Source organism: Salvia hispanica, unplaced genomic scaffold, assembly GCF_023119035.1.
Source record: "Salvia hispanica cultivar TCC Black 2014 unplaced genomic scaffold, UniMelb_Shisp_WGS_1.0 HiC_scaffold_631, whole genome shotgun sequence".
NCBI lineage: Eukaryota > Viridiplantae > Streptophyta > Magnoliopsida > Lamiales > Lamiaceae > Salvia > Salvia hispanica.
Window position 1 is genome coordinate 12,808 of NW_025952390.1, and position 24,760 is coordinate 37,567.

The following is a 24,760-nucleotide window of genomic DNA, read 5'->3' on the forward strand; positions in this document are numbered from 1 at the left end:
TTAAGAGATAAATATTTGGCATGGTGTTCACTTCTGATTATAGTCCAATATTCTGCGCATTTTAAAATCCATAAAAGAAAAATTTTAACTAATGGAAGTTTAAAATTTATGCAAAAGATAACTATATATTTTGTTGATAAGGAAAATTCAAATTTTGAATTTGAACATAATATATCTTCCTTAGATACCATCAAGAGGAGTAAATATAATGTAGGAAAAAAAGCTAAATAGTAGTAGTATATTTTTAACACAACAATATTACTAGTATAATTTAGAAAATGTTTCAGCTCATGACCATTATAAATACCCATTTTTTTTTGAAAGAACATTGAGATCACTTGGTATGTATAACATTGCATGAAAAGGAAGTTAAGAGATCACGTTGACATCTTTCACATAGTATGGTCCTACGTAGGGATGTCAATCGGACTATCCCGTTTGGGTTTGGGCCTAACTGCTTGGATTTTCGAGCTATTTGGGTACGGGCCATTAGTTACCAAGTCCCCTAGGCCTGCTTTTCATTCTCCAATTTGTTGTTTCAATCTTTTATGAATGTGAATAAAGAAATGTTTTGTTTATCAAGTGTTTTAAACCTGCAACAACGAACCTTGGGAAAACACATGGTGTAACATATCCAGCTGAGAAGTTAGTGTTGGGCATCAGTAGTAATCTAGGACAGATTATAAATAAACACATGAAAAGAAATTTTATTGTACTCAACAATGGTTTTCGAAACACCAAAAACACGTGCACAACACCAACACAAACCACACTACAACACTTGAGGACACACCTCAAGACACACTCTTGAAGGACAGACTTCACAAGATACCCGAGACATACCTCTAGCAAGATGAGGACACACCTACCCACTCTTATCAGTTAGCAAATATGACTGTAAGCTCTTGTACGTCACTTGCAAAGGCGTCTGTACCTCCACCTATGGCGAAGTCGTTTGTGCTTCTACCTCTATCATTCGCATGTGCCTCGAACATTTTGGTGAAAATAAATCCAGAAATGCATCAAGAAAGATACTGTCTTTGTATCCTATCCCTGTTGGTTTCCCACCAATGCTTGGCATGCACCTCTCCAAATTTGTCACAGCTACAACATATCAACAAAAGATGTTAACTCAATGTAAAGGCAAACCATCTCTGCATTGTGAGGAGCATTGTTGGAGAAATCGAGACCTGAATCTGACACGACGAAGCTCTCTAGTGCCATCCCCAAGCTGCCTGATGGTGATCTCAACACCAGGCTCGTCTTCCTCTATCCATTCCGATTCAATGTCGCTTACAGACATGTCTCTGGAGGAGGAGGAGGCCGTTATCCTCGATGCTTCCTCTCTGCATTCCAAAGTAACTGCTAGAGTATAACAGCAAGTGTAGCTATCGAATAGCGGATAAAAGGGCACTTACTCCATCCTCGGATCTCCTGGGAGTGTTTATATCCTGCTGATTGAATCTCTGCACATTGTATAGCTCTACTACCCTATCATAATTCTCACTCCACCATCTCTGTGCTTGCCACTTGTTGAACATCTCCCGGCTTCAAATACATAATAAACTATAAATTTATAGTCTGAATGCAAAGTAGGTAATAGTGACTCTGACAATAGGTACCTGAAACGAATTCGTTTAAGGTCATTCCCTCCGTGAGGAGAGAGACAAAGGTGATCTGAACTCCGGGCTCAACTTGAGCAGTCCATTGTTTCGGCCCTTCTTCATCTTCCAGCACCACTTGGGACGGGAAATCCCAAGCCGGAGTGGAGCTTGTGCTCCCTGGTGGCAGTGGATATGCATCTGAAATTGTATCAAAATCGGGATATGATCTCTGGCCTTTCTTGTAACTCCCTTCTGCCTCACCGGGCTTCCCTTTACGAGACACCTTGAATGTCATGTCCTTAATCTGCTCACAACACCAAGTATTTGAGGATTAATCACATCACATGACCTCGAACAAACCAATCAATAGTATTAAAATCATTGTATCGAAAAACACATCTAATGTTGTGAAGTTAACGTCTAGTTTGCCTTCATATTGCCAACACAAGGTAACATTTATCGTAGTTGAATGGGGGAACTTTATGGATCTGCAGACAGCTTCCTAAAGCATAATAGTACATGAGTTGTTTTTTTGAAATGAAAGTTCTGGAAACTAATATATCAGACATATCACACCCTCTCATTTTGAAGAAAATACTAAAACTATATAAATTACTCCAGTTAATATGAACTACAGTTAAGATAACTGCATATATATATCAGCAGCAGTCTGCAGCTAAGGTAAATGGTACTACTATAGTGTATTGATTTCATTGGTTTAATAATGGAATATTCTACTTCATTTTTCAACTACTTAACTTCTTAGGAATATGACTGTCTTCTTACACATTCTTAGTCCAAGATGCTTCCAGCTAGAGGAAATATTCTTACAGTAGCAAAATCTTGACAAAAAACTGATCAAGACTACATGTGATCCACATCATAAAGTTTGTCTTAAAATAGGTATCAATCAAGACTAGGATATGATTCCAATGCAATGCAACTATGTCCTAATAAAAGAAGAGAAACATTGTTTACAGTTATCATAAGAGTTATTGGCATTGTTGGGTGGGGACCATCACATAAATTGCATTTACACAATTCATTCTCACATTAAATATTTTAATTAAGAGGAGAGGACCCAAGGAACTAAAGTTCATATTAGTTCCCATTAGAAGATGCATCTCCCCTTCAATTTAAGTTGCTGTCTCACCCACTAGGCTCCCTCGTTTTCGAATACGGCTATGATAAAATGGAGTGGTGAAAATAACAAAATATCTAAGACTAGACAAGCAAAATATTAAGGTGTTTGTGGTTGATGATAAATGAGGTGGAAATGTTTGTGTTCATGAAATCTCTATTTAAAGCTCATTTTTCACCATACTTACTGTCATCATATTCTATATTTCTATTCCTACCTCTGGCGCAGAAAAATGGATTATGAAGGAGTAATTTTATGGGCCCAAAACCACACAATATTTTATACTCTGCACAACACTGCATGTTACAATTCATCGAGTGAGTATTATCTCGTCCCTAAAAATAGTCTATCATTTATCATTTCAGTTTAGTTCGTCCACAAAAATTAGCCCAAATCTATTTTAGACAAAAATTTGACTAACATTTCACTATTAGTTGAGTTGAGTATGTTTTTATCTTGTAATTTACTCATTTCGTATTAAAAATAAAACACAGCATATATATAGAACCTGCGCAGTTAGGCTTTTGACGGCGTCTTTGGTGCTGGGAGTCCCACGTGAGGCTTCCTCTCCGCCATCTTCCGTTGTCTGCTTTGAGCAAGTTATACACGTCAGCATCGCCTTACCTTCTTTTTACTAGTTACTTCCTGTCTTTTTTATGTTGATGTTTTCTCTTTACCTGCAGTGAAAATGGGATATTTTGAATCAATTTGAATGGAAAAATATTCATGAACAATCGTCTTTCTTTATACAAAAGGATCAGTAACATATGGTCTATTAATTGCAATCAATGCGTGAGCCCAAATAATTGAATGTAAAATTTCCAAAGTGGTCTGCTCTGCGCCAGCTTCAATCAAGGAATATAGAAATCGAGATTTTTTGGCCATAAATTTTAATACTATCATTCAACACAATAATCACACATTTTCTCAGCTTGTGAATCTGTGTTTGAACAATGATTTTAGTTAACAAAATATTTCGTATTACACAAACAATGATTTCGGTGTCACACGACAAAATATATTAAATGAATGCAAAAAAATGATCAAAGCAATGTTGATAATTAATGAAAATTGTGGAATGCCATTTATTCAGTCAGAAGGAGAACTATACCATACTACTCACTGACTTACCTCCAAACACAAACGATATAATCAACAAAAGGACGTGTGATCTCATGAGTTAATCGTAGTCTTCAAAACCTCTATATGCAGAAAAAAGGTTAATGAAATAAGTTAATTTCCTGACACTGATTAGTAGTAATAAATAGATAATCATAGAGGGAGAGATTTGAACAGTATGTAAATGCAGTACTCCTTTGCACAAAAAATTTAAGTCTATATATAACAAAAATGATCGATAGATATACATAAATGGAAATAAAAAATGAGGAGTTGAGACAAAAAGAGAGAGAGAGAGCAATGTCCGACGTTGTATTGCGGTATTTATAGGTGGGAGACGTGACGCCGTCATGTTCCATCGTTATCTAACGAACCGCGAATCGCATCAAGGAGTTGTACGTCGAGCTCCGACGAACTGTACCCAGCTGCAGGCACTATGGTGTTTAATTTTATATGGACATTCGCAGTAAGGGAGATTGAGGTGGACAAACCGGGGCCGGGCCCACCTGTCACGGCCACCAATTCGTTTGGAGGAATGCCACGTGGATTCTTCTAGTTGATTGGAATTAACATGGTCATGCTGGTTGTTCGTGTGCTAAATGGAACGGGAGTGAAGAAATGATTTTGAGAGATCATCGGCAATCAAATCTTGATTTGTTCCCTTAAAATTATAAGACAAAATCTTTTTTTATATAGTATAATATAAGTGAAAATCTTTTTTAATACTAATATAATTTGAATTTGTCTAGCATATATTCTGGCAACTAGATTGCTAGTATTATACTCCTACAAGCATACTCACCCCAAGGCCCAAACCTTAAACCATATCATCATTTAATTTTCTTTATTGTCATACAACATTATATTTACTTCTTATTTTGTTATATACTTAGTATAAAATTAAAATAAATAACTAAATATGACATCAATTAAATACCAAAATTTACATCATTTAAATTACTAAAATGACAAATTCAAGATAAACTTCAATGCTAAATTGTCGGTGGTGACCAAACTTCATCGATGCAATCGATTGGAGGTGGATGTAAATTGTGATTGTATGTTTTAATTATAAATGAAAAAACTTATGGAGACATCATGGAGTCCTCATGTCATGTTAATGCATTAGTTGAATGATCATTATCAATTATAGAGTATTGTGTATCTACTAATTACTATAATACCCCTGAAACATTTTCAAGTTTTATAGATGAAGGAAAATTCTGGCATATCCCACAGCCAGGGGCCACAATTATTAGGTCCTACTATAAAACTTCATCTCTACAAAAGTGCTATTTGTATGGAGTGGGATCGTTGATTGTCACAAAACAATAGTTTTAGCTTGCTCACCGATGCAAGAAGATGCACTAAGTTGCTGCCCTGGAACCTCACTTGCGCCATTTCCATCAATCTAAGCATATAAATCCTGCCACAACAGAATTAGCACAAACTTATTCCATATAATTGTGACTAACTTAAAAGCTCAGCTCCTATTTTGATACAAGATCTTATGCCAAATTGCCACCGAAAAACTGAAGTCATTAACTAGTCTCTTACCTAGGAGCGTCACGGGGTCAAGATGCAGTTTATGAGATCCCAAAACGGCTCTTGAGTGAAGAAATGCTTTTCTCAGTACTTTTTGCTAGCTCGGGAATAGTTGTTTTACATACTGAAACATTCACATATACACAAATACTGTGAGAAATGGAGTGGTATAATTCATAGCTCTTCATGTTCTAAAAATGTTTCGTTGGTGCATGCAAGAACATATGTATCAGTGTTACTAGACCTGGAAAATATTGACTGCCTAGATTGTTATGTTTCTTAAATGAATATTGTGATATAGTAGGATATATTCACCATGAAAAAGGGGAACAAAGATCTTGGTGCATTTAAGTAGGAAGATAATGATTTATTTTGAACTATAGTTAAAGAGTAAGAAACAAGCTTACGACGAGATGCAGTGGTCTGTGCTTCTGCTATAAACTCGGCATATGAAGCCTGAAACAAATTATGTATATCATATTAGACAGATTGATGTCAAGAAACATAGGAGTACATCTTTTTTCCAAGAAAGGGGTTCCCACCTTCATTGCTTCTCTACCTTCATTGATTCGATCAAACATCTTCTTATGTTCTTTATCTGCCTCATCCATGATTCGCTGGCATTCTTGAGTCTGGATCTGTTCAAACAAAAAATATGCAGATACAAATACATGTCAGACAGAGTCTAATACTTGAAGCACAATATGCATCAAATTGGATAACTGAGCTTTTGACACATGGAAAGCGCTGGACATGTAAAAGCGAAGATTCAGTAAGAGTATAATGTACATGGAAGGCGCTGTATGACAATGTTCACGACGATCTACAGATTTAGGAATTAAGAGTGCACACTGTACACATAAGAGAAGATCAGTTAGAGTATAATGTACATGGAAGGCGCTGTATGACATTGTGCACGAAGATCTACAGATTTAGGAATTAAGAGTGCACCACTGTACACATAAGAGAAGATGTATACCAGGCACACAATGGACCTCAAAACCTACAAACAACGCGTCTAGTTCAACTGATAATGGTGAAACTTCACGTCATCAACAGAGATTAGAAGCATCTAAATCGTTCTTTATTTAACTCAAGTAATTTATAAAATACTAAACAACAATTTCAAAATAAGGCACAGTAAGAATCTCAGATTGTTCTGTTCTAAACAAGGTGGCCATTGCTCTTAGAAGAGTCCAGTATTTGAGATAGTGTCAGCTAAAAAGATGATGCAGTGAACATTTTCATCGCAGCTCAATATTCATAAAATCAGTCAAGAGAATATTTGATCTCCAAGTTTGTTCTAGTATTTAGATGAGGTAATATGCGCTATAATATATACTCTCCAACATATTTGCAATTGATAACAATGAAAAAGCAACGTTGATACAATAATGACTATGACATATTTGGATCACAACTTAGATTCTAGTTTTGCATCATTAAGCTCAGCAAGGTCATGTATCAATTTGAAACTACCAGCAGCAGAGAGATTGCAACATGCACGAAAATTCAGAGAAAATGACTCTTAAGTCTTAACAAGTACTCCTAATGGTTACTTTCGTAATTGACTACATATATTGTTCTAGAGTAATAAGCAGATGTAGAGAACCATATCGCAAATGTTAAATCATAGATGAAGAGAACTGATTATAATGCATAACTACGAATAAAACAAACATGATGTACACAGATTATGCATAGCACTTATTCCACACAGAGCTCGTGGAGTTTACAGAAATAAGGAAAAACAGAGTTCTCATTGCATTTCGTCAATGATACGCGAATTAGCTAACATTAACCCTGAGCGTCCTGATATAGTAATTAAATCAATACTTACGGCATAAACGGATTCACGATCTACACGGTTTACCAAAAAAAATTAAGAAAATGGCGAGAGAGAGAAAAACCTTGTAGCGTTTGTGCAGGCGACACTTTGAAGACTCAAAATCCTTCGCAATTTCAGAATGCGATCTCTCCATATGTTGCTTGATGGATTCCATATTAGAAGACGCCAGATCCTTCAGATCAGCGATCGTGTTCACACTTTTAAGCGGCGGCGATGGAGAGAATCCAGTAGGCTGAATTCGCTTCGAACCTGATGCTCTAGAAACGCATTTTTTGTTCTTCAACGACGAGCCGATACCTGCGAGTGCATTGAGATCGAAATCGAACAGCTCTGCCGGAGACTCGCCGGCGATGGACTCATCGTGGCCGCTGCGTCCGGCGGTGGTAGAGGAGATGGTCCTAGGAGCGCGGCTGCTGATGATTTCGTCGATTTCTTCCTCATCTCTAGCTGTCTTTCAATTTTTGCCGTGCTTTTGTGATTGATTTTGGGAAGTTTGCTGCGCTTGGGAATTTATAGTGGCGCGGGATTTTTCAAGTTTGAAAAAAGGATTATAGAATGGGAAGGAAGCTAGTGGAGTATATTTTTGAAAATTTTCAAAATATTATTAATAGAGTATTTATGTTTTCAAAATTTTCAAATTATTCTAGACAATATAAGTAACTTTATATTTTCATCAATTATTCTTATTTTCCATCAAATGGCCACTATATAAAGTTTAATGACAAAAAACTTAGTTTCCCTCAACACATGAAATGCAGTTGATTAAGCAAAAAATAAGAATGATTAATACCATTTTGTGCCCGTGATCTTTAGCAAAAATATCTCAAAAATTTTCGTTTTCCATTTTAAGTTGAAGAAGACATTTTTCTGAAATATGCAGAAGTTGGGAACACAAAATATAATTAACATTTCTCGTTTTTGCTAAAGTGGCGTCGTTTCATGTATTGAAATTTGAAATAAAAAGAACTCAATCTCAAACTCTAACAAGTTGAATACTATCACCAAATTTTGTGTACAAAACATAGTATGGAGTAGAAAATATTTAGAGTTTGAAAATTTTATTGAAAATATGAAAATTTTAAAAATTTAGAATTTAATATGGATTGAGAACATATTTGAATGATTGTTTAGATTGTAATGTATAAAACCTGTATATGCATCATCAAATCACTCGCAGATAGGCCCTAGCGCCGGCCCATTTGCACTTTATGGGCCAATTTCAACCTCATTTTAACAAAAATTTAAAAATAATATCGCAAAATAAGTAAATTGGAAATATAAAATCTTTCATTGTCCATACAAAGGGCCAAATAATGTCACAATTTTTTATTTTTAAAAGCGAATATTTGGAAATTTGACTAAGATTTCTATTTACAATCATGTTCATATACACAAAAAACATCCGTAGCTCGGAAAGAAGTAACAACGAGAAGATGGATGTTGATCATAATAGTAATTGTTGCGAGTTGGACACATCGAGCTTCACTTAATGTCACATTGCATACGCCCAAGATGCTCACGCACCGGTATATTGGAGGAGGTCTAATAAACTTCAGATTTCCCATTTTTGTGTCATCTGAATTTATTCATCAAAACTCATTTATTTATATATGAATAATTCACATAAAATAACATAAAAACTAGTACCAAATTTATTTTATACTTACAATTTGAAGGGGGGTTTGCAGCTTCTTCACCAACCGATGGCATTGGAGGGTTACCAAGTCGAGCATGTACCATCGTGAACTTTGAATACCTATGACATTCAATATAATTACTACTCCTCCGTCCCAGAAAAGATGTCACACTTGGGAAATGACACGGGATTTTAGGAGAGTATTTTGTGTGTTAAGTGGTGAGAGAAAATATAATTTTATAATTGATGTGAGAAGGAATTTTTCCAAAAGATGAAATGTGACATCTTTTATGGACAAACTAAAAAGGAAAGTGTGACATCTTTTGTGCACGGAGGAGTGCTATTATTATGCATCTCATTCTACTAAAATAGAAAATCAAAATAAAGCTTGAGGTAACAAGTAACAACAAGGGAAGATTCAACATTGTTAGTGTGACAACTTGTCCACTTACCAAGAAATTCCTCAAAGAAGATAAAATTGAAAAACTAGTAACACCAACAATATAATTGATTGGAATTTTATAAGGCTGATAGAAGAAATTAATTGGAAAACTTACCAAAAAGAAAGGCAAAAAACATGATAATTGTTAGCTTAGAGACACTCCTCATTGTGATATTGTTAAAATCCTTTCTTCAAGTTTCCTAATTGGATATTTCAATGTCTATGACAAGAGGAGAGATGAGGATTCTTCTTTGAAATGCTCCAACCATATAACTTTGTCATATTTATAAGAAATTAAATGAAACGAATACAATTAATTAGTCACCATCCAACTATATTTGATTCTATTTTGTGTAGATGGTATGACAAATGGCAATAAGTTTAGACTATATTTGATTATTTCTGAAAAAGTTATTATGAAAAATCTATAAATTTTGCAATTTGCATGTTTAAAGTCCTTTTGAAATATTTTGAATATTTTTGGACTACCACAGTATATTAAACCTTAAAATATTTGCATTCATTTAATGTTCTCTCTCTTATTTGCATTGTATTTAATGTCTCTCCTAAGTTGACGTCTTAATTTTGAATATACTTAATGTTTTGCATTTTTCTGAACTTTTTTGGAATCAAATTGACCTCAATCATAAATGTTATTTTGAATTTATGTAAAAAGTATTTCTCTTTCCTATGCATTGATTTAATGCTATCTTTCTATTGCATTGCATTTCTCTTGGGTTGATTTCTTTATTTATAATATAAAAATACTCTCTCTATAATAAATGGAGTAATTTTTTCATTTTAGATTGTTCATAAAAATATTTTTTTCTATTTTTGATAATTTTTTCTCCTAATAAGATGGTTCATTATTCACTAAATGCTGATGTATAATTAATTTTTTTATCTATCTTTCTTATTTTTACCAATGGTAAATAATGCATTAAATTGATTTTTACGAGTTGTTATTGATTTATTAAACTACTTATTCTTTTTCGGGTAAATAATACTCCCTCCGTCAGAGAAGTTGGCATACTTTGAAAATGGCATGAGATTTTAGGAGGTTTTGTTTTGTGTGTTAAATGGAGAGAGTATATAATTTTTATATTCATGTGAGAGAGAACTTTTTCCAAAAGAGAAATATGACATCTTTTGTGGGACAAACTAAAAATGAAAGTGTGCAACTTCATGGGACGGAGGGAGTATGAATTTAAGAGTTACTCGTACGATTAATCTCATAACAAAATTTCGACTTCCAAATCTGTGAAATAATGGTCATGGTATGTCATGCAATGTGCTCCTCCCCATGGATCCAGAAATTTTATATACCTGGGGCAAAAATATAGATAAAGGCATTTAAGAATTTGAAAAGGGGGCATATATAAAGGTATTTTAATTTTTTTACAAATAATGCTCAAAATAGCACAAATGAATTTTTTTGAGGAGGGGCATTTACCCCTTGTGGAACTAATGTACATCCATCCTCCCGCCATTAGGAGTCTCGTTTTTGTGGACAGATTTTAAGAAATGTTAAGAAAAATGTGGGTGGAAAAAAGTTAGTGGCATAGGTCTCACTTATATATTAGTTTTAAATGAAATGTGAGTAGAATGAGTTAGTGGAAGGTGATACCGTGTTACTATTTATGGTAAAAGTGAACCGGACTCCTATTCGGACAAGCTAAAATGGAAAATACGAGACTCTATTCGGACGGGGGAGTACTCCTTATTTACTAACTTTAAGATATGCAAGACTATCCTCATTCGTCATCGAACTCTCACCACTCAATCTCAATCAACTTTTTAATAAAAGTACTCATTTCTCTTTCATCCACATATACAACCCCCAACTCATTAAAACTTTTACTTCTATCAATGACTCCAACTCAACCTCAATACATATTTTTTTTCATATACTTTTAATCAATAAAATTTTTATAATTTTATTCAAATATATTAAAAAACTCATATAAAAATTATACTCCATAAATTATTTCAATAAAACCAAATTTATCAAAACAATAATGAAAGGAAATTTTGTTTGATAAATTTGGTTTGCTTGTGATGAGTTCTATGTGTTAAGTAGGATATATATAGAAAAATGAAGCACAATATAACAAATAATAAATTAAATATAAATAAAAAATGAAGTAGTTCACGTCATTTTTTTTGGAAGAGTTGTTCACATGATTTTTTGGAAGAATAATAATTATTGAATAAAATAAATTAATAAATAAAAGTAATAAAACATTTTAACGTTCAACCAATAAAAGTATGACATGTGGACTTACTCCCACTTTTTCTATGGGTAGACACGTGTAACACCAAACAATGGGGTGGGGGCAGGGGGCAAGGGAGTTTGGAGTAATTGATTTTAGAATTATTTTTATTTTTGCTATTTTATCTTTTTGTGTGTGACCTTGATTCCAATGTTACCGATGAAAGTAGTCTACTGTCTGAATTCGCCAAATTCCAATTACATAGAATTTGATTGCTATATGGTTGACTTTATACTATGGGTTTAGGGTTTAGGATTTAGGGTATTTTTGCTATTTTATCCTTTTGTGTGTGACCTTGTTTCCAATGTTACCGATGGAAAGTAGTCTAACGTCTGAATTCGCCAAATTCCAATTACATAGAATTTGATTGCTATATAATTGACTTTATACGCCTATTTTAATAGTTGCAGTTTATATCATCATAATTGACTTTATAGTACTATAAAATATCAAGCTCGATTTAGTTTTTTGTTTTGTTTTTGAGCATTTCTAATACATCTCATCATTTTTTAATTTTGTTTTGAGCATTTCCAGTTCATCTTTTAGTATCATCTGACTCAACAAAACCTGAAAAATCCAATAATGAGTTGAGTTTTAACCCAAATTTTAAAAAATTATAAATATTTAGTCATTTATTTAAGCAAATACACTCTTTTATAAGTGGTTGGACAAATAACCAAGTGAACAATTAAATAAAAAGATTAACTGATTTTCATTCTATAAAAGAATTTTTAATTAATTTAAGTAATATATCAATATTGGAATATTCTAATACATTTGTATTCAAACTTGTATATATGTGGCATATGGATTCACCTGAGTAGTAATCGTGTTCAAACTTATATCAATACGAAATATTCTAATACATTTGTATTCAAACTTGTATATATGTGGCAATCGTGTTCGCAATAACAAAAACAGCGGTAGCTCCAGGAAAACGCGGTAACATTGAGCATATGGATTCACCCCGAGTAGTAATCGTTGCAGTTGGATACATCGATCTTCACCTAGCTTAGTGTCACACCACATACTCCCAAAATGCGGAAGTAGCATATCAACATTCACATTTTCTATTTTTATGTCATCTACACATATGCATCAAAAATCATTATTTTTTAAATAAGCTTTTCATATAATAATATATAGACACCAGATGGAAACCTTTTTCACACTTACGATTTGAAGGGGCATTTGCAGCTTCTTCACCCAATGAAGGCAATGGAGGATTACCTAGTCGAGCATGAACCATCAATAAATTTTGAATATCTGATTATTTAATAAATATTAATATTATCATGCAAATCATTCTACTTGAACACGAAAAAAGAAATTGAATAAGATGGAAAACTTACCGAAAAGAAAGGCAAATAACATGATAATCATGGGAGTAGAAACACTCCTCATTGTGTTGTATTCTAGAGTTAGGGATGTCAATCGGGCTAACCCGTCGGGTTGGACCAGTCCACTGGTCAGCCGGGCTATTTGGGTGCGTCCATTCGGGTTATGAATTTTCGGGTCATAAATTTTCAACCCTAACCCTAACCCGTCGGTTTTGGGCTAACCCATCGGGCTATTCGGAGCCTAAAAGCTTTGAAAATAATCTCTTGTATCAAAATTTTCTTCTATAAAATGATTTTAAATTTTAGATACTTTTTTCTTTTTAGTTTCGAATCATATAAAATCTTCAAATTTTCATAGTTTTCTTCAATAATACTTGAAAAGAAGCCTTCATCTCGATCAACTACAATATAAATTAAAGCTTGTGTTCGTGTCATTATTATAGCATTGTTAGTAACTAATTCTTATGAAAATTAAAAATCATATCTTACATGAATCATTATTAAAATGATAAATATATTAAGATTTTGATGGGTTAGTTCTTAATTTTGTATTGATTGGCTTTGGAGGTGGTAAGACACTAGTAGCGAGATGATGAGCGATTGCAATAATGAGTTGAGATGAAACTTGAAAGGATATTGTGAGATCGAGTGGAAAAAGTGTAGAATGAAGATTGAGGATTCAAAAATATAAAAATCCCTAAAATTTAATATTTTATAATTAAAACTCACAAACCATCGGGCCAACCCAACCGTTGGGCGACCCGTTTAACCGCCAACCCATTAGGGCCAACCCGTTTAGCCCGTTTTGTATTCGGGTAGTAAAGTTACAGCCCTAACCCGCTTCATATTACCGGGTTGTTGGCCGCCACGGTTTCGGGTTGAATTGACGTCCTATCTAGAGTATCCTTTGTTAAAAAAAATTCTAATTAGTATTTTCAATATCCAGGACAAGTGTAAACATTTATGAATTGGAAAGTAAATTAATTTCCAGTGTAAACATTTAAAGTTTTTATGAATGTTTTGACGAATATTTTGGAGATTACCAAGTATAGAATATTATATACTCCAATATATATAAAGGTTGTACACGATTGATCAGATAAATCGTCTCAATTGGATTTTTGGATATATGTATATATGTTTTTATAAAATTAAATTTTATGGATCAAATCATATTTCACAGTTCGGATTTCAGATTTTTATATTTAAATTTTAGGATAATTTGAATCGGATTAGATCGACAAATTATCCAATCTGAATCCAAGAATGCTCACCCCAAACGAAAATGCAAGGTGGAAATTAATTGATATTCGAGAATGAGGTTGTCTCGTTCCAATCTTGCTAGGAAATTCATGATGATGTAGACAATTACAACTCACACATATATACATATTGATCACTGCCAACCATGCAAGATTTGTTGTATTCATTTAAATACTATGAATGCATAACATATAATAAGCCCGCCGAAAATGGGTTGAATGCCAAGACTTCAAAATTTAAAGACCATTTCTTCTTCCAAAAATTTGGGAAAAATGGGAGATAATAAAGGAAAAGCTCGATTTAGTTTTTTATTTTGTTTTGAGCATTAGTACACTCATCATTTTTTAATTTTGCTTTGAGCATTTCCAATTCATCTTTAGTATCATTTGATTCAACAAAACTTGAAAAATCCAATATTGAATTGAGTTTTATCCTAAATAAAAAAATAATATAGCATCAATATTCAGACTCCAACAATGTCTTTCCGGCGTCATTTGATCTTTATTTCTAGGCGTGAGAGTTATATGACTTATTCAGAATTGTACATGAAACGATGGTTCAACGCCGTGATTCCTCAATTGAAATTGAATTAATTCCTCTATTTAAACCTTGTTAAATAGATCAATAAGCATGATGCTGATTGTGGATTTATTTCCAAAAGATTTAGTTCACTGAAATTTGTGTAATGTACTAAAAAATTACAATTAATAATCTACTGTTGGAAGTTATAAGACTCCATAATTAAGTAAAATTTGGTATACTGGGAGTAGTATTTAAATTAAAATTTTCCCTAATTATATTAGTATATAAAACTCCTCTGCATTCCCTCTAAATTTTCCCCCGCTTTTTCATAATTTCTCCTCCTTTTCTTTTTCTCTGTCAACACAGCCATGAGTCTCTTTGGCCTTGGCAGGTAATTATGTTCTTCAAAACTGACATTTTATCTGATTCTGATTTTTGGTGTGTGAATATTCACATCAGATCTGTGTTCGTGTATTGAATTTCTGATTTTTTGGTTGATTTTTCTGTGATGTTTCTTCACTCAATTGATTGATTCGTATGGGCTTTTGCATACTCTGTTTCCGTGATTTGATGTTCATTCGAGGTTGATTTTTTTTTTGACAAAGAGGTGTATGATGATACGAAAGGTTATTTTCTATTTTTATGTTTTTGTTATTTGGTTCAAGTTAGCAATACTATTGGAATTGAAGTTTAGAGTTTTGATGGGGTGAAAATGCTTTATTGGATAGTTGATTGTGAAGAAAAAAGGATTAATGTTTTTTTCTGATTAGCAAGCCCAATTAACTTTTCTACTATTTCTAAATCACAGTGATTATCTGCATTAGATGTTTCATTGCATTTGTTTATCCGTTTGCAAAATCAAAGAGAGGATAAAAGGCCTGCCATTTTTACCGTAGCTTCATGATCTAGTTTCATTTCCTCACATGTCGGAGACTCGTAGTCACAAACTACTTTCATAGAAAAGGAATGAATTTGAAAAAGGGAAGAGATGTAGCACCAAAAGTTATAGCATTTTTTTATTGCTATTACATTTGTTATTTTCCCCAAATTTGGAAAAAATCAGGACTTGTTTGAAAATGAGGCAAAATGCGTTTCCCATGTGCTTCTTTGATTAATGAAAATAAAATAATTGCTTTTTTAACACAGATACCCTTTTAAATAACGGGAAAAGGCCCCTAACCTGATGAAAATTTTTTGATTTTTTGTCCAATTAGCTTAACTTGTGTAAACCGTTTGGGATGATGTTGTTTCAAAGGAGATTGTCTGATTTTTTAAATGTGGAAGGTTCCCTTTTTTGGACGGGAATAAAAGGACTTTCCCGGCCTAAAAAAAAGTGCCCCATCGGGCAGTAAGGTGTATCTTTTTGGCAATTTAAAATTCCCCCCTTTCTTAACTGTTTTGGTCTTAACTCTGCTTCCTTTCCGGTTTTAAAAGAGCCTCTGCTTGGCACCCACAATAAACATTTTTATATTCAATTTGGGGTTTTCCCAATTTTTGCTTTCTGGGATATTATGTCATTTTTTAAACTATGATTTTGCCCCAATTTTTCTTTTTTTTTATTTCTAAAAGCCTTTTTTTTAAATTAATCATGTAGTGAATGATATTTTTTGACCAGTCGTTGTTTTAGTTTAAATTTGCCTAGCTAATGATGCTATACCAAAAAGAAAAGAAAGTCTGATTTAAACAGTAAGCATGAGGATATAATTTTTTTTCTTTTCCTTTTATGTTCCAAGCCATCTTCAAAGTAAAGAAATTTTTTTTTCAGTTTCCCTTTTTTCATTTTTAAAAATCTTTTCTCTGCTGTTAATTGGTCTATCATGGTTGAGATCCAAGCTGAATAGGGCTTTAAATGGAAATTTTTAAAACCTTGGGGTTTTTTGGTTGGAAGGGATTGGTAGAGAATAGGGGAATTTTCCCCATTCCTGTGTGTAATTCCCAATTTTTGCCAATGGCTGCATCGAATGCATTAACCTCTTCAATATTAAGTTACAAGTTATTGATCATTGAATTTTTTTAAAAATTTTGTTTGGGTGCACAGCTTAGACAGCATATTGATGCCACTTTTGGTAGGGGAAAATTGAGAAGCTTTTTGGGGTACCTCCTGGGGAAGATTTTAATGAATTTAGCTGTTAACAGTAATTTTTCTCTCTCTCACATATGTGGTTTTGTTGTTGGTTTTCCCTTTGGGATCTTAAAATCTCCCTCAAGGGCTTCAACTAGTGCTTAGTAGGATAAACAAAAATTTATTTACTGATTTTTTTTATTAAAATTCCATGGCCCAAAGGTTAACAAACCCCCCCCCCCAAAAAAAGATAAACAAGAAATAAGATTGTATTTCCTCATTGATTGCTCATGATAAAATTTACCAAGAAGCACAATATTATTACTCTTTTATGGACATCAAGATTGTGTTTTATGAAGGCATAAAAAATGATGCATAATAACAATATCTTTCATGATTAAAAACAACAGTTTTGTACTTATTCTTCATCTGTGGATCTAAATTAAAGAAGGTTGCTTGATTTCCATCTTCAGCTGTAGATTTCTTCAACCAGGTGAATCTTCTCTACGGCACCCTCACAGAGTTCTGTACACCAGAAAACTGCCCTACAATGTCTGCTGGTCCCAAGTATGTCTAGCTGATTATTATTTCTGTTTATGTTTTGAGAAACAAATTTTGAGTACTCCTTTAGGCCCTTTACCATTTGAAACTAGAAAGGAGAAAAAATTAAAAGATGAACTCATTTGTCTGATGCTAATACAGTTTCCAATTCATTTCTTGAGTGGCATTCTGTATTGTTAGGAATGTTTGAATCTCATCCTCACTCACTATATTCTTTTAAACCCAAAGGGCAAAACGTATATGTTTCCATATAGTATATAAGTATGCATGATATGTAGACAATCACATTTTCAGGTAAAGTACAGATGGGCAGATGGTGTAACAATCAAAAAACCTATTGAAGTTTCGGCTCCTAAATATGTCGAATATTTGATGGACTGGATTGAGACGCAATTGGATGATGAATCTCTATTTCCCAAAGGCTTGGTAATGATTATGTCTGATTCAACTTATCAGTGCTGTTTACATAGCAAAGTGTTTTCTCTTTAGATAAATGTATTGGCTCAATACTGATGGAGGAACATATGCAGGTGCACCATTTCCTACTAATTTCAGGGATGTTGTGAAGACTATATTCAAAGGGTTATTCCGCGTGTATGTCATATATATCATTCACATTTTCAGAAGATTGTGAGTCTTAAGGAGGAAGCCCACTTAAATACTTGCTTCAAGCATTTTATACTTTTACATACGTAAGTTTTCTGATACTTTGATTTTAATAGTCATAGCCTTTCTTCAAGCTGAGCTAATAGCAAGATTCTGTAGTTTTTTTGCACATAATCGAGCATTGTTCACTAGCTTTAACTCTGAAGCTTTATTGTGCAGGAATTTTCGCTGATAGACAAGAAGGAACTCGCACCACTACAAGAGCTCATTGAATCAATTGTCCCATATTAAGCATCTCGTTTCTACTTATGAAATAAGTGTGTTTAGATTTAGTTCATCTGCAACTGATTTTACTGTAACAAATAACTCAACTGCTGGTTTTGTCCAATATTAATGTTAAATGTCAAAACAAGGTTTGCTTCTGTTATCTTTCTACTAATGTAATACTTTCTACAAAAGATAAATCTACAAAAGATAATTATATTCTTTTAAGAGTCTAGATAAAGCAAAACTCTTACATAGTTAAACTCAATTTGATGAAGCACATGTTTTCATAATTCTTAACACAACTTTATGTTGGCATCATCTTTGCATATACAATTCAATACCAAAAACTATAAGGTGTTAAAATCTATTGTCAATTTTTGTATATATACTTCTACAAAAAAATAGACAACCCCCCAATTTCAGATCAGTGGCTGAATCTGGGATGTGCATAAACATATGCACCAGAAGCAGAAAACAAGAACACCAAAAACTTGAATGAACAGCTGGAGATTAGCCAGCAGCTCGCCACGAGCCGTGCTCCAAGGAACGACATGTGATTTTGTCGATGTTGAGAACACAGCCATCCGGCATCATTGAGCCATAGAGAGTGAAGGCAGTCTGATAGAACCAAAGGCCTTGGAGTGTTATAGCAATGCCACTGGTTAAATCAGCTGGGAAGCTGGTCGGCATGAGTGCTCCCGCGATAGTTGATGCTATACATAGGCCTATCAGTAGTACCAGGACACGGTGGTAGTACCCCTCGAGCCTTGTGCGTAGTCAGTGGAAGTTGAACAAGAGGTACTCTGCTGTGAATGCTGCTGCAGCAATCAGGCACAATGCACCTTCAGACAATGGCAGATGCCTGAAAACAGAATAACAACATCTTTTGCAACAAATCAATGCACTTTTAGCAAACAATATCTATATTTTCAAAAAAAAGAAACTTGCAGACAGACTAAAGGCTACCTTGTTTTCACAGAGGAGTGTGATTACTCCAAAGATGAAGAACATGAGGAGCATTGCTGAGTGCTCAAAGGAATGTGAGAAGGGTTAAATGAAGATTTTGGGGAGATGGGTTGCATAAAAAAACCCCTTTATGCAGAGATCAACAAAGCCTCCAACTGAATGACATAGAGCTCAAGGTATTTAACCCTGCCACCAAATGCTCAACCCGGGGTTCCCAAAACCCTGACCCCGAGGGCCCGGGGATCCAACACATATCGACAAAAGAGCACCAGAGGGCCACATCCCAAAACCCAAAAACAACCCCTAACCATATCCCCCAAACGATCCCATCTTTCCCAATTTCAAAAAACAAAAGCAAAAACAAGTTTTTCTTTGATCTATATCATGATCTTGGATCCATTCTCATCTTCAACAATAGATAAAAGTAGTCGAATTTGAAGAAACAATCATACTTTTACACAGATCATACAGTTGAACAAAGAAGAAAATGACAATACATAAAATAGTGATATTAGAGTTCTAAAAAGCTTTTGGATTTAAGGGGATCGAAGAAATTAATTTAGATGAGATGGGAATGGGTGAAATTAATCACACTCGTCAAAAAGGGACATGATTTTACAAAAGACTTTAATAATGAACACATCATTGAATTAGTTTTTTCTCTCCCCCCTTTGAAACATTATACAAAAAACACGTATATGGGGACTTTTGTGGTAATTTTTCGGGTAGTTGCAACAATGAACTTTTGGGGGAAAAAATCTCATCATTACTCCCGTTATTTACTCAAAAAAAAATGAATCAATATTTTGATTATTTCCTATAACCGTAATCACATGGAAATTGAGTTCAAAAAGTTTTTTAAAATATACTCCATCCCCTCATTTGACTCAAATGATAACAGCAAATAAAGTAAAAAAATAAAAAAGAAATGAAAGGGCCCACCTTTTTTTACTAGTTTTTATTTCTAAAAAAGGAGTAAAAAGGAGAACAGGGTTTTAACCCCTTATAATATTCCACCAACTTTAAAGAACACCTAAAAAAAAGAACCACCCCCAAAAGGAGGGGAGTATTAAGCTAGGATTTTCATGATAACGTTTTTCAGGGGTAGCGAAAAGTACAAATGCAAAATTAGGACATTAATCACTTTTTTTCTTAAACTAATTAAATTAAATGAATAAGAGTAAGAAAAAAAAGGGGGAAAATAGAGAAATAAATTGGCAACAATAACATTAAGCAAAAAAAGGGTAAAAAGCAGAAGCGACTGAAAACAATGTATAACTACTAATAAAATAATACGTGGTGCTATTTTTTTGTAATTAGATTAGATACTGCTGATATGCAAACTTAATTGTTTAGTCATGAAAGCCTAATGGCGTGAAAGGTCGTATCCTTGATCCCATTCCAATTATCTTCATTTCAAAAATAGTGAAACTTTTTTTTTTTTTTCAGTTAGATAGTGACCGTGACAAGTATTATACATACTTTCTCATGTTTTTCATATAAAAAAATAAAACAATTTATATAGATATTACTTGTTTTAATTCGTCAACTTATTTATGATTTAATTATTGAAATATAAAAATATCCATAGAAACAAGAACACGACACCACTATTTATGGAACTCGGGGTAGCTATTCACAAGTACTAATATTTTTTTAGATAATTAATTATCGTTCTTCTCAATTAAACTGAATGAGCATAATTCATTTAAATAATGAATTGATTTGAAACAAGTAACAACTTTTTAAATAATAGTTAAAATTATATTGAAAAATAAATTGTCAAACTGCAGAAATAAAAACATTTTCCTAAACATTAATTCTCTATAAAACATGGAGTAGTATTTAAGTAAAACAATTATATTCATAAACGAAAATGGATTTGATGCTTTTACCACAAATTGAATATTGGGTCATTTGTCCAAGAGATGAGTGATATATGTCACCAATTAACGTGTCATCTATAATTTTCATCATTTCTAATTTACCAAGATTATGACATGCAATAATAGTATAATACCATTCCGCAATTCATTAATTAATGATTGTATTGGGCTCGTTTTTATCTTATTTGAGGTGTTATCACTTTGGATCTTGAGAATATCGTAATTTAATTGATGTCAGATAGGAGAATGAGAGCGTGATCAAGAATATTGATAAAGTGATTTAATAACCTTCATTTTGTGGTAATCTTAGAATTACTTTTAAATTTTACGACCAACATTTAACTTTCGAGATTATTTAATCAAAATACAATATCAATTAACATATTACTGATTAATTTAGTTTGTGACTGCATCTGAGCTAACTAGATTAAAAAAAAGACTAATTTCTTTTACCATTTCAAATTTCAGACTATTTTATAACTGGCGCAGAAAATTAGTCCACCAACTGTAATCAACAAATTTATTAGTACGTTGTCAAAAAAAAATTTATTACGCACATTACATTTATAAACATATACTCCTTCCGTTCCGATAATTCGACCCAATATTCCATTTCTAGCGTCCCACATAATTTGTCCCACTTCACTTTTACCATTTTCGTAGTGACTCGTATTCTACTAACTCATTCTTACTCATTTTTATTATAAAACTAATACTTTAAAAGTATCATCCACATCCCACCAACTTTTTCAACTCACTCTCCATTAAATTTTTAAAACCGTCAAAGTATCCCAAATTATCTGAGATGGAGTATATAATACACCAATCATTGTGGCAAAACAACCTATTCCTGCGGGCTAAAGGGGATGCACATAGATCGTGTCAAGTTTTTAAATTTGTAATTTCAAATTTTCACATGCATACATGCATGTTTATGTAATGATTGCATCTCAACTAACTATATTGAATCTAAACATAAATGTCGTATGCTTTTTAAATATTCCTCCGTCCCGATTAAGAGTCACACTTTTGCATTTCGGTAGTAAGTAGGTCCCACATTCCAGTAACTCACTTTACTCACATTTTATTATAAAACCAATATAAAAAAATGGGTCTCACATTCCACTAACTTTTCCAACCCACTTTTCTTTACATTTCTTAACTCGTGCCGATCAAAATGTGATTCCTTTTTCTTTTTCAAATCGAATCGAATCGAAAATCAAAATTTTATGAAACTAAAAATCGAACCGAACCGAAAAACTAAAATTTCATAAATATATTCATAAAATCCGAAAATCAAAATCCAAACTACAAAAATCGAACTCGAAAACCAAAATTGGACAATATTACAAAAAAAATGATTTTTTTTCTATAATTAACGCAAATATTATATCGTATCAACCAATTACATATCCAAAAATTTACAATTATAATAAAATCTAAATATTAGTATTACATATATTACTAATATAAATAAACATACATAAGTTTATTTTAGGTATAGATCATATATACAAATATTAAAAAATTTTGGTTTTTTGGGATTTTTTTTCGATTTCGAATTGAAAAAGTCAAAATTAACCTTAAGTTTGGACCAATCAAACTGAAAAATTGACTGAATTTCAAATTTTAGTTCGGATAAGGATATTCGGGTTTAAATTATTTTGTGACCCCTAGAATCATGTAATCAAATAATCGAAACATTTTTTTGTTAGACCAAAGGTGTCTACAGACACCAATAATCGTATCATGTGTTGATGTGTAGGCACATTTAAGGGTATATATCTATCCAAGAATTTGAGTTGCTTCCATATCCATCGATAGGACCACCAAGTATTAATTCTAAAGTTGACACTCAATTATAGTGAGATAAACTAACTTATCACCAAGTATTAATTCTAAAGTTGACACTCAATTATAGTGAGATAAACTAACTTATTTTGTACAAGTTACAATCACAATGCCATATACCGATTGATACCCAAATTTAGCATAACTCACCATGGATGTGAAGCACAATCTAACTAGTAGGACTGCTTTTGGACGAATTTAACCTTCTTAATACTTTTAGAGCAAACATATCTTTAATGGCTAATAAAGTTAATTGCCATTCTTGATGACACATACATTTAATTCTGAAAAGCTTACACAATCAAATGACATATTTGGGTATTTCACACAAGGTGTAGAAACAATAACTAAAGTTAGGAATAACTTTTTCATAAAAACACACCAAAGTTTGGAATTGTTTTAATGCAGTCTAGTTCTGTCTAATATCTCATCACCGAATTTATCCTTCAAAAAAGTTGCCTTTTCCTTGCAACTCCAAGTTTGATATTGAAAAGAAAAAGAAGCAAAAATCATTCTCTAATGAGTTGGTCTTTTGCACTAATTAAAATCTAATCATCATGATTAATATTTAATCATCTCAGTGAATGATATTAATACTATGCATAATCATTATGAACAATACGCTCAAGTTAATCGATGTGTTTTGTTTGTCTGAGATTTAAGAAAGTGGCTTTATATAATTATTAGTACTATAAAATAGGAGGAAAAATAGAGAAAATAAGTGAAAATAAAATAAGATACATAATAAAGTAAAAGGAGATTAAATTGTTTGACTTTTTATTAAAATAATGAATGACTATTTAACCTGAAACGGTTCGAAGAGATATACGAATCGATTGTCTAGAACAAAAAGAGCATTGTATATATTTTATGTAAGTAATTCTGTTTGGGGAAGGTAACTCACTTCATAGTTCACTCTCGTTTTCAAACTAAATTTAGTATTTTAAATTGGGTAGCTGCTTCATCATTATATAATTTGCAATCTTAAAATATCTAAATCCTTTTACCAGATGTAGTAACGTTGATTTTATAGCCTAGAGAAAAGGTCAGACCAACCTTAGATACCATCTCAAGAGCCATTTTTTGACTCTACTACACATGATTTGAATAATATGCACGCCGTATATACCAAATTAAACTGGTTTTAAATGTACAACTATTAAAGTAGAAAAAAGTAATGAGTGGATTGGATAGTCCATTTTTAAAATAAAAAGTTTAAAAAATTTATAATTTTTAGGAACATACTAAAATAAAAACAATTATACTAGTGTTATTTTTGAGGAACGAGATAGTACAAAATAATTCTTATATTACAAAAAGGAAAATGAGTGATGGGATTTTTTAAGGGAATATTTACTCATACTCGACACTTATTATGAAAGGAAATTTAAAATTTTAAATCCAACTCCCATTAATAATTAATACTACAAATATTTTAAGAAAATAATCCCTACGAATAAAGACAAACAACATCCACAGTCCATTCTCGAGTTTAGAATTTAAAAACATTTTCTGTTGTTATTCAGAAATAAAAGTCAATAAAGAAAAAAAAAAAAAAAAAAAAACTCCAAATATATTTTGGTATATTCTATTTTTAAATTTGATTGTTATTTTCCTCTCCATTTCAAACTCTCCTTCAATTTCAACTTGCCGGCGTTAGTCTTTATTATTCGGTGGCCTGAAACATATTCAGATCACTAACTGTAAAATTAACTCCCTAATTTTCTCTCTTCCCCTCTCCCGCTCTCGTCTGTTTCTCTCTCTCTCACACAAACACACGCACTTGTTCATCACGCCAGCAATCAATTGCAGATGCGCCTGTGTTAA

At 32.7% G+C, this 24,760-nt stretch overlaps 1 protein-coding gene, 1 long non-coding RNA gene and 2 pseudogenes across 2 annotated transcripts; 1 reads left to right on the forward strand and 3 right to left on the reverse strand.

Moving 5' to 3' along the window:
- Nucleotides 1–878: 878 nt before the first annotated feature.
- LOC125199695 lies at nucleotides 879–3,361 on the reverse strand (annotated as a pseudogene).
- A 2,076-nt stretch (nucleotides 3,362–5,437) lies between these two features.
- On the reverse strand, nucleotides 5,438–8,998 carry LOC125199698. The gene is made up of 5 exons (XM_048097630.1): nucleotides 8,926–8,998; nucleotides 7,320–7,555; nucleotides 5,952–6,047; nucleotides 5,817–5,865; nucleotides 5,438–5,533 (listed from the first exon to the last, which is right to left on the reverse strand). The coding sequence occupies exons 1-5, from the start codon at nucleotides 8,996–8,998 to the stop codon at nucleotides 5,451–5,453; spliced, it is 537 nt and encodes a 178-aa protein (XP_047953587.1). The 3' UTR covers nucleotides 5,438–5,450.
- An 8,918-nt stretch (nucleotides 8,999–17,916) lies between these two features.
- On the forward strand, nucleotides 17,917–18,385 carry LOC125199701. Its single transcript, XR_007172618.1, has 2 exons — nucleotides 17,917–18,049; nucleotides 18,183–18,385. It is a non-coding gene; the product is annotated as an uncharacterized LOC125199701 (long non-coding RNA).
- A 269-nt stretch (nucleotides 18,386–18,654) lies between these two features.
- Nucleotides 18,655–19,526, reverse strand: LOC125199697 (annotated as a pseudogene).
- Between the last annotated feature and the right edge of the window lie 5,234 nt (nucleotides 19,527–24,760).